Raw genomic sequence first — 18,955 nt, 5'->3', positions numbered from 1 at the left:
GGGGACGATAAATGACCGCTATTCGAAGAGGCAGAGGAGAGAAAAGGCGGATAGAGTGGACTTCAAAGGAGGAAAAACAGTGAGATTGAGGTGGAAGAAGGGGTTGAAATCTGGAGGAGGGAGAGAGAAGTAGTCCAACACCGCCCCCACGGCCAGCAGGGCGAGGAGTATGTGAAAATAGATAACCGCCATGGCACAGGGCTGCGACTGAAGCAGAGTCATCAGGGCAGAGCCAGGTTTCTGTTATGGCGAGCAGATGGAGGTGACGCGAGATAAAGAGGTCCTGGATATAGGGGAGTTTGTTACAGATAGAGCGGGCATTCCATGTGTGCATCAATAGTGATTATTCGTAAGATCACTCATATATTATTAACGCATTTTCACACAGAACAACAACAAAGAAAAACCCATTTCACTAAACTTTCAAACTTACAGCATGCCATCATTTTGCTCTTTAAAAATGGCAACACGGGCGCAATACACATACGGGTAGATTCAAGACAGAGCCCCAAAATGTAGGTGCCGGGATGATGCACCCTAAGGGCTAGATTCTATATATGGCACCAAAAAAATCGGCCAGAAAAAAGCGCCATTCTATAAGTCACACTGAAAGTTAGGCGCGGTTTATAGAACAGCGCTTATGCCCAGGAATCCCGCCTAACTTTTAAGCATAGTCATTTGCACTGACTAAGACATGGTACAAATGAACGTACATAAATTAGGTGCATACCCCCCCCCCCCCCCCCGTATTCTGTAACAATGTGCTTAAAAGCAAGGAATACCCCAGTTCCACCCATGACCCTCCCATTTCTATGCCCCCTTTTTAAACTTGTGCCTGAATTTAAGACTTATCCCTCAATTTACCATGTTGATTAAAACATCCCTTGTCCCTTACCCTACTTAGTTCACTCTGTTAGTTTCTTCCCCCATGTTTACTTCTTTATGCTTGCCTAAGCTGTTAAGTTTGTACTCTTATGTAATTCTCTGTAAGCCACATTGCGCCTGCATGTGTGGGAAAATGTGGGATATAAGTAACAAATAAATAAATAAATAAATAATTTACACACACAAGTTCCAAATAAATCTAATTATTATTATTATTATTACATTTGCATCCCACATTTTCCCACCTATTTGCAGGTTCAATGTGGCTTACATAATACCGTGAGGGCATTCGCCAAGTCCGGTAGGGAAACAGATACAACGTGTGTTTCAGTTTTTATGGGGTTGAAGAGAGGAAGGTTCTATAGTGTTCAATATGATCTTTGGTTTTGCTGTGTTGCAGAGTTTAGGCATTTAAGTTGGGTCAGTAGGGTATGCCTTTTTGAACAGGTTGGTTTTTAGTGATTTCCTGAAGTTTAGATGGTCACGGATTGTTTTCACGGCTTTTGGCAGTGCGTTCCATAGTTGTGTGCTTATATAGGAGAAGCTGGATGCATAGGTTGCTTCGTATCTGAGTCCATTGCAGTTTGGGTAGTGAAGGTTTGGGTATGATCGTGATGATCCGGATCTGTTGGTAGATCTATGAGGTCTGTCATGTAGCCTGGGACTTCACCGTAGATCATTTTGTGGACTAGGGTGCATATTTTGAAGGTGATACGTTCTTTGATTGGGAGCCAATGCATTTTTTCTCGGAGGGGTTTGGCACTTTCGAATCGTGTTTTACCGAATATCAGCCTGGCTGCTGTGTTTTGGGCGGTCTGGAGTTTCTTCCGTTACTGCACACAATATTCGAGGTGCAGTCGCACCATGGACCGATAGAAAGGCATTATAACATCCTCACTTTTGTTTTCCATTCCTTTCGTAATAATACCTAGCATTCTATTAAAATTGACTTGGGGAAAATCCACTGCTTATTTCTAGGATAAGCAGCGTAAAATGTATTGTACTGTTTTGGGATCTTGTCAGATACTTGTGACCTGGATTGGCCACTGTTGGAAACAGGATGCTGGGCTTGATGGACCTTCGGTCTGTCCTAGTGTAGCAATACTTATGTACTTGGGATTCTGAATGGAATCTTGCTACTGTTTAGGGTTCTACATGGAATGTTGCTACAGTTTGAAACTCTGCGTGGAATCTTGTTATTTTAGAATTCTAGAATCTTGCTACTCTTGGGGTTCTACATGGAATGTTGCTACTATTTGGGTTTCTGCCAGGTACTTGTGACCTGGATTGGCCACTGTTGGAAACAGGATGCTGGGATTGATGGACCTTCGGTCTGTCCCAGTGTAGCAATACTTATGTACTTGGGATTCTGAATGGTATTGGTGGAAACATACTTAGTTGGATTAAGGGCTTCTTAACCACTAGAACATACCAAGTGAAATCAAATTCAAACATATCATTACCGTGGAAAGCAGAATGCGGAGTACCTCAAGGATCACCACTATCACTGACAATCTTCAATCTAATGATGACACCACTAGCCAAGTCCTTAGCCAACCAAGGTCTTAACCCATTCATCTATGCAGATGACGTCACAATTTACATACCCTACAAACATGACCTGACAGAAATTGCCAATGAAATCAAACTCAGCCTAAATATCATGAACTCATGGGCAAATGCATTTCAATTAAAACTCAATACAGATAAAACACAATGTATCATCCTCTCATCCGAACACAATACGTACAAACCCACAAACATAAGCACCCCAGACCACACCCTCCCTACCTCAGACAGCTTGAAAATCCTCGGCGTTACTATTGACCGCAAACCTCACACTCGCGGGCCAAGTTAACTCTATAACAAAGAAAATGTTCCACTCAATGTGGAAACTCAAACGCGTGAAACCATTCTTCCCGAGGGAAAAATTCCGCAATTTGATACAAACAATGGTACTAAGTCATGTAGACTACTGCAATGGACTATATGCGGGATGCAAAGAACAACTCATAAAGAAAATTTCTATAGAGAAAGACACTGTCCCAAGTATTGGAAACTGTGTAACTAGCAAATCTCTATAGTAAAACAGCACTGGGATCGTGAACCTGAGAGAACTGTGGAGAATGAAGAGGTTATGGTTACCTGGACATTCCCACTCCAACCGTTAAAAAGCTGAATACAAGAAAAACGGATATATGGAAAAGGAAACAAAAATACTAGTAAGACTTTGATTATAGAGGTGTCAGTTCCAAGCGATTATTCTCTGTAATGGGCGGAGAGGGAGAAGATCCTTAAATAGCAAGAAATGCAGTCAGAGACCACGAAAATGTGACAGAAAGATACAGAAATATTTCCCATTGTATTGAAAGCCACAGACCTCATCAAAAAGAATTACGAAGTGCACCTGGATAAGTTGTCTATACATGTTACATCTTATAAACTCCAGAAGGAAGCTCTCCTTGGCATGATACAAGTAACACAGCAAGTTTTATCAGTAAATTTGAGCTGAGATCATATTCTACATAGCCTGATTTAGGAGCGAATTTCATTTGTAACCCAGTTGAACAAGAAGATGCTGTCTTGAAACGCCTAGCCATCCGCCTGGGGTTACCCTGCGACCACTTAGAGGGTCTATCCCCAGCACAGCTCAGGTCCGCCTGCACTTGCCGCTTGTGCTCTACACTAGAATCCTCCTCCCACCAACTGGGTCCCAACTGCCTCTGGGCGAGTCTCCCGCTCTCAAATTATCCCCAGTGATTTCTAAGTTACTGGAGTCAGACTCCCAGTGGTCCCACAGTTCCCAGAAAGCACTGACAGACCCAACACGCAAACCACCAGGATTCTTTTATCAGTCCAGACAGGCAGAGACAATAAACAATTATTTATTGTCTTAAAAACTGAACAATGAACAAAAATGTGCAATCAGAAAACAATAACAGGTAACTGAAATATGGATCATGTATAAAACTAACTAAACGTTTGCTTACTTACTAGAAAGTACCTGGGGAGATCAGGACATATCTCTGTTTACAGAGCTTCAGCAAAGAGATCTCTCTCTCTCTCTTCTCCAGGGCTGAAACTAAAGCAACAGCCAGCAACAACTGCTGGGTAATTTCAAACTCTTGGCCAATCAGAGCCCGGTCAACAAGTTTTAAAAGTATAATGCTCACAGTACTACAGATTCACTTCTTCACTAAGTGAAGCTACAAGACGGCATGCACTTTTTTTTATAACAGCTTTAACAGAAAACATGCACCACCTGCTGGCCAAACTAGAGAAATGCAAATCAAGAGTTAATAAAGGCAATTTTACAGATTCAAAACACACCATTTCTTCACAGATGCAAATAGCATTTGGGAAGAAAGTTCAAGTCACTGCTTACCTGAAGCACACAGGAATAATGCAGTCAGTTTTCTGTTGGGAGATTAACTACACGAAGTGGTGTGTTTATTCTTTTTGAGATGTAGTGCTTGAACTATATGCTTTTATTTCACCCTGAATTAAAAGGGAGTTCAAAAGCTTGACCCTGAAGAGTGGAAATTGCCTTATACTATGGCTGTCTCTACTTAGTTTTTGTTGTAAAGAGTTCTTCTATACTCTCCTGCCTGGAGATGCTACATCACAGTATGTTACTAGAGTTCACAAGTATTTTCAGACAGCTGAAATCTAAACAATCAGATACAGTAGACTTAGCTAATTTGATAAAAGTTATTCCCATGGGTCTAATCTGCTGAAGGGTTGGGGATAGGAACAAGGGCTGGATCACAATGGAAGGGGTTAGTTTCCTTTCATGTTGTGATTAATTACATTTAGAAGTGAAGGAAGTGAGCAAGATGTAAGGATGCCACCTGCTCCGCACAATGTTCCTTCCAAAGTTCTGGTACATGATCCACAACACATAGCCGAGATCTGCCAGCTCAATCAGCCAGGGGGGGGGGGTCTCCGGGCTCTATCAGTTCAGCAAAAACACATACACAAGGAAAGTGGATTTGGAAAGATTTTAATGAAGAAGATGAAAAACAGCAGAAAATACAAAGTTTCTACCAAGAAAACCCTGCGCGGTACGATACACAGTGCACGAGGAGGCCAGAGATACCCGACCTGATCTCCATGTGAGACCGAAACATCCACGAAACAGACAACTGTTCTGTGCAGAAGCAGAGCTGATGCAGCCCTTGAACTCAGGAGAAATATTTGAGGGAAGGATATAATATCACAGGATGGGACATGCCTGAAGACAGGAGCTGAGGGGGGATTTCCCACTGCAGATAATGGGCTTTAGTGGTAATAGAGAGAATACTGGCACTGTTCTGTTCCAGTCTGTAACTGCAAGAAGAGTTTATTCATTTATTTATTAGGATTTATTTACCGCCTTTTTGAAGGAATTCACTCAAGGCGGTGTACAGTAAGAATAGATCAAACATGAGCAATAGACAATTACAGCAGTAAAAATATTCAAGTAACAATACAAAGTATGGCATAGTTACTACTTGCAATGACAACACAATATACTACTACTACTTAGCATTTCTATAGCGCTGCCAGGGTTATGCAGCGCTGTACAAGTTTAAACATGGGGAAGGACAGTCCCTGCTCAAGAGAGCTTACAATCTAAAGGTTACAAACTATGTAGTCAGTGTAGGTATCATGAATGGGGAAGGTGGTTAGGCACCAAAAGCAAGGGAGAAGAGATGGGCTTTGAGTAAGGACTTAAAGATGGGCAGGGAGGGCGCATGGCGTATGGGCTCGGGAAGTCGGTTCCAGGCATAAGGTGATGCGAGGCAGAAAGGGCGGAGTCTGGAGTTAGCGGTGGTGGAGAAGGGGACAGATAGGAGTGATTTGTCCTGAGAGCGGATGTTACGGGTGGGGACATACGGGGAGAGGAGGGAAGAGAGGTAATGGGGGGCTGCAGATTGAGTGCACTTGCAGGTCAATAGGAGAAGCTTGAACTGTATACGGTAGCGGATCGGGAGCCAGTGAAGCGACTTGAGGAGAGGGGTGATATGAGAGTATCGGTTCACGCAGTAGATAGATAAGTACTAGAACATTATAATTGGTAGTGAAGGAAGGCAAAGTTGTATCACTTTCTTATTTGAATAAAATCAGAAGAGTACAGTGGCGGCATATTATCCCATGAGCAGGTGAGGCACTTCCTACAGTTTAGAAAAGTGATGCGGTCGCCGTATTAGTCCACGTTTAAAGGTAATAAATAGAAACAAAACAAAATATGGAAAAGAAAATAAGTTGATACCTTTTTTTATTGGACTAAATACATTTTTTGATTAGCCTTCGAAGGTAACCCTTCTTCTTCAGATCAGAAATAAGAAAATGGTGACAAATATTTATTTATTTATTTAGATCATTTATACACCAGCGTTTCCCAAACTGTGCGCCACGGCAAACTCACAGGGGTGCCGCGGGACATTTGGGAGTTCACACGCCGAGTGCTGGAACAAAGATTGGTGCAGTTTCGTTCACTTTCCTCTCTCCACTGCCCACCCGCTCGCTCACTGTAGGCTGCCGGCAGTGATGTAAGAGCTGGCCCCCGGAGCCTTCTTAGTACAGTATCCCACTATGCGGGAACAGGAAGTGGGCTGTATAAAGGCGGCTTTCGGGCAGGCTGAAGGCAGCGCTTACACATTACTGCCGATGTTGGCAGCCTGGAATTTAGAGGCCTGCTCCCGCCCTGGGACCCTGGCTGCTCATTACTCAGCTGTCAGGGAGGGAGGACGGGGCTGCAGGGCATTATGTTGCCTTCCTCCTGTGCTCCAATCTGGGCTCTTCTTCATCCTCCTCTCCCCATGAACAAGGTAAAAAATGGATTATAATGGATTACAAGGGGGCATGGGTTGGAGGGGGGGGGGGGAGCAGTGGCGTAGGAAGGGGGGGTGGGAGGGGCGGTCCGCCCCGGGTGCACACGCTCGGGGGATGCCGGCCCCGCTGGTTCCCTGCTCCCTCTGCCCCGGAACACGTTACTTCCTGTTCCGGGGCAGAGAGAGCAGGGAACCAGCGGGGCCGACGCAGCTCCGAGTGACGTGCACTCGGGGCGGATCGGCCCTCCCGCAGGTAAGAATGCGGTCCGGGGGGAGGGGTTCGCTCTGGAGGGGGGGGGGGGGTGCGCCGCAGAGGGGGCCGTGCAGCGGCGACCCGCCCCGGGTCCCATTAGCCCTCGCTACGGCACTGGGGGGGAGAGAGGTTGAGACCTGTGTGGCTGGGGTAGGGGGTGCCATGAAAAAGTTCTCAGACACTAAGGGTGCCATGAGCCGAAAAAAGGAACCACTGGTATACAGTGGGGGAAATAAGTATTTGATCCCTTGCTGATTTTGTAAGTTTGCCCACTGACAAAGACATGAGCAGCCCATAATTGAAGGGTAGGTTATTGGTAACAGTGAGAGATAGCACATCACAAATTAAATCCGGAAAATCACATTGTGGAAAGTATATGAATTTATTTGCATTCTGCAGAGGGAAATAAGTATTTGATCCCCCACCAACCAGTAAGAGATCTGGCCCCTACAGACCAGGTAGATGCTCCAAATCAACTCGTTACCTGCATGACAGACAGCTGTCGGCAATGGTCACCTGTATGAAAGACACCTGTCCACAGACTCAGTGAATCAGTCAGACTCTAACCTCTACAAAATGGCCAAGAGCAAGGAGCTGTCTAAGGATGTCAGGGACAAGATCATACACCGCACAAGGCTGGAATGGGCTACAAAACCATCAGTAAGACGCTGGGCGAGAAGGAGACAACTGTTGGTGCCATAGTAAGAAAATGGAAGAAGTACAAAATGACTGTCAATCGACAAAGATCTGGGGCTCCACGCAAAATCTTCACCTCGTGGGGTATCCTTGATCATGAGGAAGGTTAGAAATCAGCCTACAACTACAAGGGGGGAACTTGTCAATGATCTCAAGGCAGCTGGGACCACTGTCACCACGAAAACCATTGGTAACACATTACGACATAACGGATTGCAATCCTGCAGTGCCCGCAAGGTCCCCCTGCTCCGGAAGGCACATGTGACGGCCCGTCTGAAGTTTGCCAGTGAACACCTGGATGATGCCGAGAGTGATTGGGAGAAGGTGCTGTGGTCAGATGAGACAAAATTGAGCTCTTTGGCATGAACTCAACTCGCCGTGTTTGGAGGAAGAGAAATGCTGCCTATGACCCAAAGAACACCGTCCCCACTGTCAAGCATGGAGGTGGAAATGTTATGTTTTGGGGGTTGTTTCTCTGCTAAGGGCACAGGACTACTTCACCGCATCAATGGGAGAATGGATGGGGCCATGTACCGTACAATTCTGAGTGACAACCTCCTTCCCTCCGCCAGGGCCTTAAAATGGGTCGTGGCTGGGTCCTTCCAGACAACAATGACCCAAAACATACAGCCAAGGCAACAAAGGAGTGGCTCAGGAAGAAGCACATTAGGGTCATGGAGTGGCCTAGCCAGTCACCAGACCTTAATCCCATTGAAAACTTATGGAGGGAGCTGAAGCTGCGAGTTGCCAAGCGACAGCCCAGAACTCTTAATGATTTAGAGATGATCTGCAAAGAGGAGTGGACCAAAATTCCTCCTGACATGTGTGCAAACCTCATCATCAACTACAGAAGACGTCTGACACGCTGTGCTTGCCAACAAGGGTTTTGCCACCAGTATTAGGTCTTGTTTGCCAGAGGGATCAAATACTTATTTCCCTCTGCAGAATGCAAATAAATTCATATACTTTCCACAATGTGATTTTCCGGATTTAATTTGTGATGTGCTATCTCTCACTGTTACCAATAACCTACCCTTCAATTATGGGCTGCTCATGTCTTTGTCAGTGGGCAAACTTACAAAATCAGCAAGGGATCAAATACTTATTTCCCCCACTGTATACACTTTAGAAGAAAGAACGGACACACAAAGCAGGGCGTAATCAAAATCAGAGCTGTTTGAAACCAAAGTGTAAAAACTGCATACACTTAATTATAATAAATCATTAATTACAAAGAGGCAGAAAAGCCACATCACACATAGCTTCAAGGAGGAGCCAAGTGGTTAGAGCAGAGGGCCGAGGAAAAAGGAAGCATGGGTTTAAATCCTGCTTTCCCCTTAACGCTCCTTGGGATTTTGGGAAATCTAGCTCTCCCTTCTTTACCTCAGAACCTGTATCTGAATATGCAACTTGCCTTGAGCTTGGATTTGAAACGGTGAATAATTATATCCAAATGAACATGAAACAAAGCCACAGTGTTTCAGGTTAACGCTTGCACTAGTGTGTAAGATTTTTAAAACCCAAATGAGAGGTTATTAGGAGTCGACTGGTCCTGTTAATAGATAGAGTATGCTGTCGAAAAGCTGTATGCTGGTAGGAGTTATTTATTTTAACATTTCCACATCGGCATTGAAGACCTGGGGTGACAAGGTATCTGATGCGGCGGCGGGGCGGGTGGCGACGGCGGGTTGGTGGCGGGAGGGGGGTTCAAGGGGATCGTCAGCAGGGGGGGCCAGGGCCAAATCTACGGGGGCCCAGGCCCCCTCAGGCCCCACGTAGCTACGCCACTGGGTTAACCCTGAATAGATGATTTAACTGGCCAGGAGCTGTTTCTGGCCAGTTTAATCTCTTTGAATATCAACCCCACAGAATCTCACCAGGACTTAAGCCAGGTCTCAGCGGCGGCGGTGGCTATGCTGCCTCTCCAGAAGGTTTCGGAATGCTGCAAAGACACCGCAGCGCCCAGCGGCTACCAGAACCTCCCTCAAAATGTTAAACAGAAAGCTTCAAACGCATTTTAATGAGCTAAATCCAAGCAATGAAACCACGCCGGGACTGATTCATAACTACAGGGTGGGAAACGGCTTCCGATACACGAGATCTTACTTCTATATGATGTTCACTGTATCAGCTGCAACAATTCGAAACATGACCTGGTATTACACATATCCTATATAATAAAAAGCACCTCCAACGTTCTGAGGCTGCCTGGAACCGTGGTTTCTTGAAGGTGGTCTGGTAGATGGAGTCGATCATCCCACTGATTGGCTGCATCTCGGATGACGTCACCAGCCCGACGCAGAGCAACAAACCGTGACCCAGGCAGGGGGAGGAGTAGGGAAACATGCGGAGCGTGTTTCCCTACTCCTCCCCCTGCCAACCGCCCTCAAAAAGCGCCGGCGACATCCCTCTCCTCTCCCGAACCGCTGCCGCCCAGCTGACGAAAAAACCGCCGCCCCTTGCAGCCTGAGTTGTTTTGTTGCACAGTGGGGAAAGTGAAACAAATGCGCTACAGCGATGTGGGTAAGCAAAACCGCGACCCAGGCAGGGGGAGGAGTAGGGAAACACGTGGAGCGTGTTTCCCTACTCCTCCCCCTGCCAACCGCCCTAAAAAAACGCCGCCTCCCTACCTCTCCTTTCCTTTCCCAAAACGCTGCCGCCCTCCCGAAACTCCCCCCAGCTGACGAAAAAAACACTGCCCCTAGGAGCCTCAGTTGTGCCTGCCTGCCTCCCGTTTCATTTCCATCAGAAACGGGTGCGCTACAGCGATGTGGGTAAGCAAAAGTGAAAGATGATGCATGTCACTGTACAGCTATGCATCCATGCTTGGAAGGAATGGAACTGGGAGGGGGGATGAGGACCCTGGGAGGGAGGGAGGATGAGGACCCTGGAACTGGAAGGGAGGGAGGGGAGGGGAGGCCCTGGCACACACTCTCATTCTCACACCCACAGTCTCGCACCCAGTCTCAATCTCTCTGTCACACACACTCACACATTCACTCTCTCTCTATCACACATTCACTCTCACACACACTCTGTAAAACACACACACTCCGAGGAAACCTTGCTAGCGCCCGTTCCTTTCAAACAGAAACGGGCCTTTTTACTAGTCCTGTATAATAAAAAGAACCTCCAACGTTCTAAAGCTGACTCCGTGGCAGTGAAAGTTTGAAGGGTTCGTGCTGCCTCTAACGCTGTATCCATCTCCTGAATTGACGTCACGTACTTCTGGGTTCGTCACAAACAGCACTGACCAACCACAGGATAGCAGCATGAGGCACAACCTCAACGTCTATAGCCTTCCCTTCGAGTTCGTTCCCTCAGAGTCCTGCCCTCGCGGAAAGAGGAAATGACGTCAGCAGGCGGGACTCAGAGGGAACGAAGTCGAAGAGAAGGCTACAAACGGGCAGGGCTTTCAAAGACGTGGCCGCTTCGACGGAGGTAAACAGGGGAACAAGGAGAATCGATGGGTGGCTGGAGGGGGAGCAGGGGAGAAAGTACAAACGCTGGGTGCCTGTAGGGGGGGCAGGGGAGAAAGGAGAATCGCAGGGTGGCTGGAGGGGGGGCAGGGGAGAGAGGACAATCGCTGGGTGCCTGGAGGGGGGGCAGGGGAGAGAGGAGAATCGCTGGGTGGCTGGAGGGGGGGCAGGGGAGAGAGGACAATCGTTGGGTGCCTGGAGGGGGGGCAGGGGAGAGAGGAGAATCGCAGGGTGGCTGGAGGGGGGCCAGGGGAGAGAGGAGATTCACTGGGTGGCTGGAGGGGGAGCAGTGGAGAAAGCAGAATCGCTGGGTGGCTACAGGGGGAGCAGGGGACAGAGGAGAATCGCTGGGTGGCTGGAGGGGGAGCAGGGGAGAGAGGAGAATCTCTGGGTGGCTGAAGGGGGAGGGGCAGGGGACAGAGGAGACACACCCGTACCCAGCGGTCTCACTCTCTCTCTGTCACACACACACACTTGCACATTCACTCTCTCTCACACACACAGTCACTCTCACACACACTCTCTCAAACATACACACTCCGAGAAAAACCTTGCTAGCACCTGTTTAATTTGTGTCAGAAACCGGCCTGTTTTACTAGTGTGTGTATATATATATATATACAGATATGTTCTTAATAGCATTTTTACATCTGTTATCCAGATAATTCGCAGTGAGTTAAGAAGCAGTGAGTGCACACTTACTTGATGTAGTAAGGGACTTTGTTCGGTGAGACTGCTCGCTCCCAGGGACCCTGGACCGAAGCTGTTAAAAAGAAAAATGCAGGACATGTCAAATGCAAATGCAAAGGTTAAGTTCGAAGCAAAATGAAGAGTCTAGGACTGATCTCTGGAAGTACCAGGCTGACAGGGTCTGTTTGCTGAGTTGCCCATGAATACAGGGAGGGTTAAACTGCAGCTCAGACGTTTCTGCCCCAACTGGAGCAAAATTGAACTCGTTGGGCCACAGAAAATTATGCAGCTCTCCCTTGAACCTCTCCATCACTATACTAAATACAGAGAGAATGAATGGAAGATCTGATTTTCTGACTGTGTTTTGCTATTTTGGCTGGATCAGCCTTCCCGAGCCCATACGCCAAGCGCCCTCCCTGCCCATTTTCAAGTCTTACTTAAGGCCATCTCTTCTCCCTTGCTTTTGGCGCCTAACCACCTTCCCCATTCATGATACCTACACTGACTACATAGTTTTTACCTTTAGATTGTAAGCTCTCTTGAGCAGGGACTGTCCTTCCCCATATTTGAACTTGTACAGCGCTGCGTAACCCTGGCAGTGCTATAGAAATGCTAAGTAGTAGTAGTACTTTTCTTTCTTATCAGTCTTTTCAGCAAGTGATGCTCAATATTGCCTCATCCTTGACTAACTCTTTGTTGGGGAAAAAGGAATTACCCTGTTTCCCCGAAAATAAGACCTAGTAGAGGTTTTCCTAAATTGGTAGATATAAGGCCTCCCTCGAAAATAAGACCTAGCAAATTTTTGTTTGAAAGCAGGGCTGCCGAGAGCCGGACAAGGCCGCCCCCGGTCCGCCCCCCCCCCCCACCCGAGGTCGCCGGGCCCACCCTCCTTCGCTCCCAGAACTAACCTTAAACGCCTCCTTTCACCTTCGCAGCAAGCAGCAGCAGGGCAGACCTCTCCTTCCTTCCATGCCCCGTCCTCGCGGACGTTACGTCAGGCGAGGGCAGGACACGGAAGGAAAGAAGCGGCCTGCCCTGCTGCTGCTTGCTGCGAAGGTGAAAGGAGGCGTTTAAGGGTTAGTTCCGGGAGCGACGGAGGGTGGGCGGGCCAACCCTGATCCAACCCCGATGTTTCTCCGAAAAATAAGACAGCCCCTGAAAATAATACCTAGCGCATTTTGGGGGGCAAAAATTAATATAAGACAGTGTCTTATTTTCGGGGAAACACGGTAGTAACATAGTCATGGAGCAAATTAGCAGCAGCATAAAGACCATCACTGACCATCTAGTCTGCCGTTAATTTTGGCTAGAGCTGTACTTGTCAATACATGCAGATTAACGCTCTCTCCCCACCGCCTTTCTTTAGGGTTGTAATTGCCCCTCAATGGAGGTTACACCGCCTCTGTCTTTGTTTAGGTTGTAACTGTCACTCATTGGAGGTTACACCCACTATCAGGCTTATTTTCAAAGGAGAAGGGCGCCCTTCTTCCGACACAAATCGGGAGATGGGCACCCTTCTCCTAAGGGCGGCCAAATCGGCATAATTGAAAGCCGATTTCGCACGTCCTCAACTGCTTTCCGTCGCAGGGACGGCCAAAGTTCAAGGGGGCGTGTCGGCAGTGTACCGAAGGCGGGGCGGGAGCGTGGTTAAGAGATGGCCGTCCTCGGCCGATAATGGAAAAAGGAAGGGCGGCCCTGACGAGCATTTGGCCGACTTTACTTGGTCCCTTCTTGTTCACGACCAAGCCTTGAAAAGGTGCCCCAACTGACCAGATGACCAACAGAGGGAATCGGGGATCACCTCCCCTTACTCCTCCAGTGGTCACCAACCCTCTCCCACCCAAAAAAAAAATTAAAATTTTTTTTTTTGCCAGCCTCTATGCCAGCCTCAAATGTCATACCCAGCTCCATCACAACAGTATGCAGGTCCCTGGAGCAGTTTTAGTGGGTACTGCAGTGCACTTCAGTCAGGCGGACCCAGGCCCACCCCCCCTACCTGTTACACTTGTGGACGTGGTGGTAAATGGGAGCCCTCCGAAACCCACTGTACCCACATCTAGGTATCCCCCGTTACCCTTTAAGGGCTATGGTAGTGTTGTACAGTTATGGGTAGTAGGTTTGGGAGGGGGTTTGGGGGGGGCTCAGCACACAAAGTAAGGGAGCTATGAACCTGGGAGCAATTTGTGAAGTCCACTGCAGTGCCCCCTAGGGTGCCCGGTTGGTGTCCTGGCATGTGAGGGGGACTAGTGCACTACAAATGCTGGCTCCTCCCACGATCAAATTGGCTTGGATTTGGCCGGTTTTGAGATGGCCGTCTTCAGTTTCCATTATCGGCGAAAAACCAACGTCGGCCATCTCTAAGGGCGGCCATCTCTAAGGTCGAACCAAATGTTGAGAATTGGCCGGCCCCGACCGTATTATCGAAACGAAAGATGGCCGGCCATCTTGTTTCGATAATACGGTCGGGTATGCCGCTTTACGGGGCCAGCCTTAGAGATGGCCGGCCATATAAATGGCTGGCCCCGTTCGATTATGCCCCTCCATGTTACCACAGGGATTAGTTCTTGATTCTGTTCTTAAAGGATATTGCTGGAGGGCTGTCTGGTAAGGGTTAACTTTTTGCTAATGATACCAAAATCTTCAATAGGGTAGACACTCTGGATGGTGTGGATAACATGAGAGGAATCTAGCAAAGTTTGAAGAATGGTCTAGATTTCGGCAGCTAAGATTAATCTAAACATTCACGGTCATGCTTCTGGGCTACAAAACCCAAAGGAGTGGTAAAAGTATTGGGAGTGAATTGCAAGAAGAAGGGAGGGACTTGGGTGTGATCATCATATCTGATGAACTTAAGGTGGCCAAACGGAGAGAAAAGTTGACAGAAGAAGCCAGAAGGATGCTTTGGGGCATAGAAAGAGGAATGGCGAGCACAACTTCAAAAGATAAAAACATGATGGAGTCGGTCCATGAGGGCAGCCACCAAAATGTTCAGTGATCTTTGTCATAAAGTGTTTGAAGACAGACTTAAAAGATCTCAATATGTATACTTTAGAAGAAAGCTGGAGAGTGCAATATGACGCATCTAAATAACTCTGTGGCATGAAATACAGGTCTCTTTCAGTTGAAAAGAAGCTCTGGAATGAGGGGCGTAGGATGGAGGTTGAGGAGGATAGATTCAGGAGTGAGCTAAGGAAGTACTTCTTATGGAAAGGTGCAGTGGCGTTCCGAGGGGCCCTGACACCAGGGCAGATCGCCGATGCGCCCTGCCCCCCGGGTGCAGCACCCCCCCGTGCCAGCGTGACCCCACCTCGGCGAATGCACACCCCCCACCACCGGCGAAAGAACCCCCCGGGTGCAACGCCGCTGGAGGGGTGCCGCGCGCCGGTCCAGCGTTGTTCGTTCCATGCTTCCCTCTGCCCCGGAACAGGAAGTAACCTTTCCGGGTCAGAGGGAGCATGGAAACGAATGACGCTCACCGGCGCGTGGCACCCCCCCAGCGGCGTGCACCCGGGGAGGACCGCCCCCACCTCCCCATTGGTACGCCACTGGAAAGGTGATGGAGGCATGGATGGCCTCACAGCGGAGGTGGTGGGGATGAAAATGGTATCGGAATTCCAGAGGGTGTCAGTCAAGCACGGGGGATTTCTAAGGGAGACGAAGGGATAGTAGAGATCAGTGTGGATAGACATAAAAAGGTCCCTAAATGACCAGAGGCATAGCTAGGTGGGTCACCAGGGGAGCAGCTGCTCCCCTAAATGGACTTCCAATGGCCCCGGCACCCATTTTACATGCCATCTGTGCTTTTGAAATACATGCTGGTGCCATCGGTAGTCTGCCCTCCACCCCCCCCCCCCGCGCCCTCAACCTGGCTACACTACTGCTAAATGACCAGATGACCACTGGAGGGAATCAAAGATGACCCCCCAAACACTGGGACAGACCAAAGGTCCATCAAGCCAAGTATCCTGTTTCAACAGTGGCCAATCCAGGTCACAAGTACCTGACAAGATCCCTGAAAAGCTCAATACATTTTATGATGCTTATCCAGAAATAAGCAGTTGATTTTCCTAAGTCAATTTAATATGGTCTGTGGGACTTTTCCTTTAGCAAGCTGTCCAGACCCTTTTAAACTCTGCTAAGCTAACCGCCTTTACCACATTCTCTGGTAAGGAATTCCAGTGAAGAAAGATTTCTCCAATTCGTATTAAATTTACTACTTAGTAGCTTCTTGGCATGCTCCCTAGTCCTAGTATTTGTGGAAAGAGTAAACAAGCGATTCAAGTCTACCCGCTCCATTCCACTCATTATTTTATAGACCTCCATCATATCTCCCCTCAGCGGCCTTTTCTCCAAGTTGAAGAGCCTAGCCGCTTCAGCCTTTCCTCATAGGGAAGTCGTCCCTCCCTTTATCATTTTCGTCGTCCTTCTCTGTATCTTTCTAATTCCACTATATCTTTTTTGAGATGCTGTGACCAGAATTGAACACAGTATTCGAGGTGCGGTCGCACATGGAGCGATACAAAGGCATTATAACGTCCTCATTTTGTTTTCAATTCCTTTCCTAATAATACCTAACATTCTATTTGCTTTCTTGGCTGCCGAAGCACTGAGCACAGGGGTTTCAATGACGCCTAGATCCCTTTCCTGGTCGGTGAGTCCTAACGTGGAACCTTGCATGACGTAGCTATAATTCGGGTTCCTCTTTCCCACATGCATCACTTTGCACTTGTTCACATTAAAAGTCATCTGCCATTTAGATGCCCAGTCTCCCAATGTCATAAGGTCCCCTTTTCATTTTTTACCATCCTCTCGCAATTTAACAACTTTGAATAACTTTGTGTCGTCAGCAAATTTAATTACTTCACTAGTTACTCCCATCTCTAGATCATTTATAAATATGTTAAAAAGCAGCGGTTCCAGCACCGACGTGTCCAGACCTTGTCCGCATAATTTCACTATCTCGAAACCACTGGCTACAATCAACCCGAGGTCCAACTAGTCATTAATCTTCTCTTCCCCTCCCCCAATCAGGTACCATTCTCCAGAATTTCCAGACCCTAAATGCAGGACTCTGGATAGTTTAGCACTGAAACTCAACTGCAAAGCTCATTTTGAGCATTTCTCTCCTTCAGGGTATCTCCTCTGTTGAGGATCTCACTGATATACAAACACAGTCAGAAGTCATGCTCCGCACAGCAGAAGTCTGTAGTCCTGGGGTGACTGTTGGTTTTTGCAGATGTTTTCTAAGTGCTTTCCTCTGTAGGAACCTTTGTCTTTTATTGTCTCTGGATTGGCACATGAAGCATTAAGTTTTATGTGTGGCAAACAAGCTTTTGCATCACTTCTCTGTGAGATGAAAGTAGTGTAGAGTTTAAAGTACTGTCAAATTCATCTACTTTCATTTTTTTGTGGTTTCTACAGGCTTGTAAGTGACTTACTTGTTACATAGTAACATAGTAGATGATGGCAGAAAAAGACCTGCACGGTTCATCCAGTCTGCCCAACAAGATAACTCATATTTGCTGCTTTTTGTGTATACCCTACTTTGATTTGTACCTGTGCTCTTCAGGGCACAGACTGTATAAGTCTGTCCAGCATTATCCCCGCCTCCCAACCACCAGCCCCTCCTCCCACCACCGGCTCTGGCACAGACCGTATAAGTCTGCCCAGCACTATCCCCGCCTCCCAACCACCAGCCCCGCCTCCCACCACCGGCTCTGGCACAGACCGTATAAGTCTGCCCAGCACTATCCCCGCCTCCCAACCACCAGCCCCGCCTCCCACCACTGGCTCTGGCACAGACCGTATAAGTCTGCCCAGCACTATCCCCGCCTCCCAACCACCAGCCCCGCCTCCCACCACCGGCTCTGGCACAGACCGTATAAGTCTGCCCTGCACTAGCCCCACCTCCCAACCACCAGCCCCGCCTCCCACCACCGGCTCTGACACAGACCATATAAGTCTGCCCAGCACTATCCCCGCCTCCCACCACCGGCTCTGGCACAGACCGTATAAGTCTGCCCTGCACTATCCCCACCTCCCAACCACCAGCCCCACCTCCCAACCACCGGCTCTGGCACAGCCCGTATAAGTCTGCCCAGCACTATCCTCACCTCCCCACCACCAGCCCTGCCTCCCAACCACCGGCTCTGGCACAGACCGTACAAGTCTGTCCAGCACTATCCCCGCCTCCCAACCACCAGTCCCACTTCCCACCACTGGCTCTGGCACAGACCGTATAAGTCTGCCCAGCCCTATCCCCGCCTCCCAACCACCAGTCCCACTTCCCACCACCGGCTCTGGCACAGACCATACAAGTCTGTCCAGCACTATCCCCGCCTCCCAACCACCAGTCCCGCTGCACACCACCGGCTCTGGCACAGACCGTACAAGTCTGTCCAGCACTATCCCTGCCTCCCGATCTTGACTAAGCTCCTGAGGATCCATTTCCTTCAGCACAGGATTCCTTTATGCTTATCCCACGCAATGTTTGAATTCCGTTACCATTTTCATTTCCACCACCTCCCGCGGGAGGGCATTCCAAGCATCCACTACTCTTTCTTTTGTTGATCGTGCCCACAGGATAGAAGGGATCCTGCTTTTGGTATGACTGACAAATGCACCCCACAATTCTCCAACATTCTGACAGGTTGGTAATACTGTGAGAACAATATCTGCTTTGTTTAAACGGTAATCCTCTGGATTCTATATAGATCATCGCCCGGTTGGGCGTGGATCCCAGATCTGCATGCATACTAATTAGTTAGGGGTTTTTTTTTTACTAAGGTGCACTGAAAAGTGGCCTGCGCTGGTGTGGATGCGTGTATTGAGCGTGCGCAGGTCCATTTTTCAGCGCACCTTTTTTTGGGGGGGGAGGGGGGCGCAAATGGACATGCGGCAAAATGAAAACTGCGTGTGTCCATATGGGCCTGAGACCTTACCGCCACCCATTCACTTAGCAGTAAGGTCTCACGCGTTAACCGGGTCATAATCATCAGCGTGTGTAAAATGCCAATTACCGCCCGGTTAGCACTGACCAACGGAAACTGTCTGGCGCATGTGGTGGGCGCACGTAAAAAATGAAATTACCACCTGGACCACTTGGTACCTGGGTGGTAGCTCTGAATAGGCCCATG

At 48.3% G+C, this 18,955-nt stretch overlaps 1 protein-coding gene across 4 annotated transcripts in view; it reads right to left on the bottom strand.

Annotated features, from left to right (window-relative positions):
- The window catches only part of DMD (dystrophin), a 2,615,032-nt gene that overhangs the window by 229,180 nt on the left and 2,366,897 nt on the right, over positions 1–18,955 (bottom strand). For all 4 annotated transcript variants that reach the window (XM_030202363.1, XM_030202359.1, XM_030202360.1 and 1 more), the window contains one exon: positions 11,832–11,892. In XM_030202363.1, coding sequence (XP_030058223.1) covers positions 11,832–11,892 — 61 coding nt within the window. The remainder of the gene's footprint in view (positions 1–11,831; positions 11,893–18,955) is intronic.

Source organism: Microcaecilia unicolor, chromosome 4 (genome assembly GCF_901765095.1).
Source record: "Microcaecilia unicolor chromosome 4, aMicUni1.1, whole genome shotgun sequence".
In the NCBI taxonomy this organism is placed as follows: Eukaryota; Metazoa; Chordata; class Amphibia; order Gymnophiona; family Siphonopidae; genus Microcaecilia; species Microcaecilia unicolor.
Note: the sequence above shows the minus strand (reverse complement) of the source record. Positions and strands in the feature narration are given on the sequence as shown.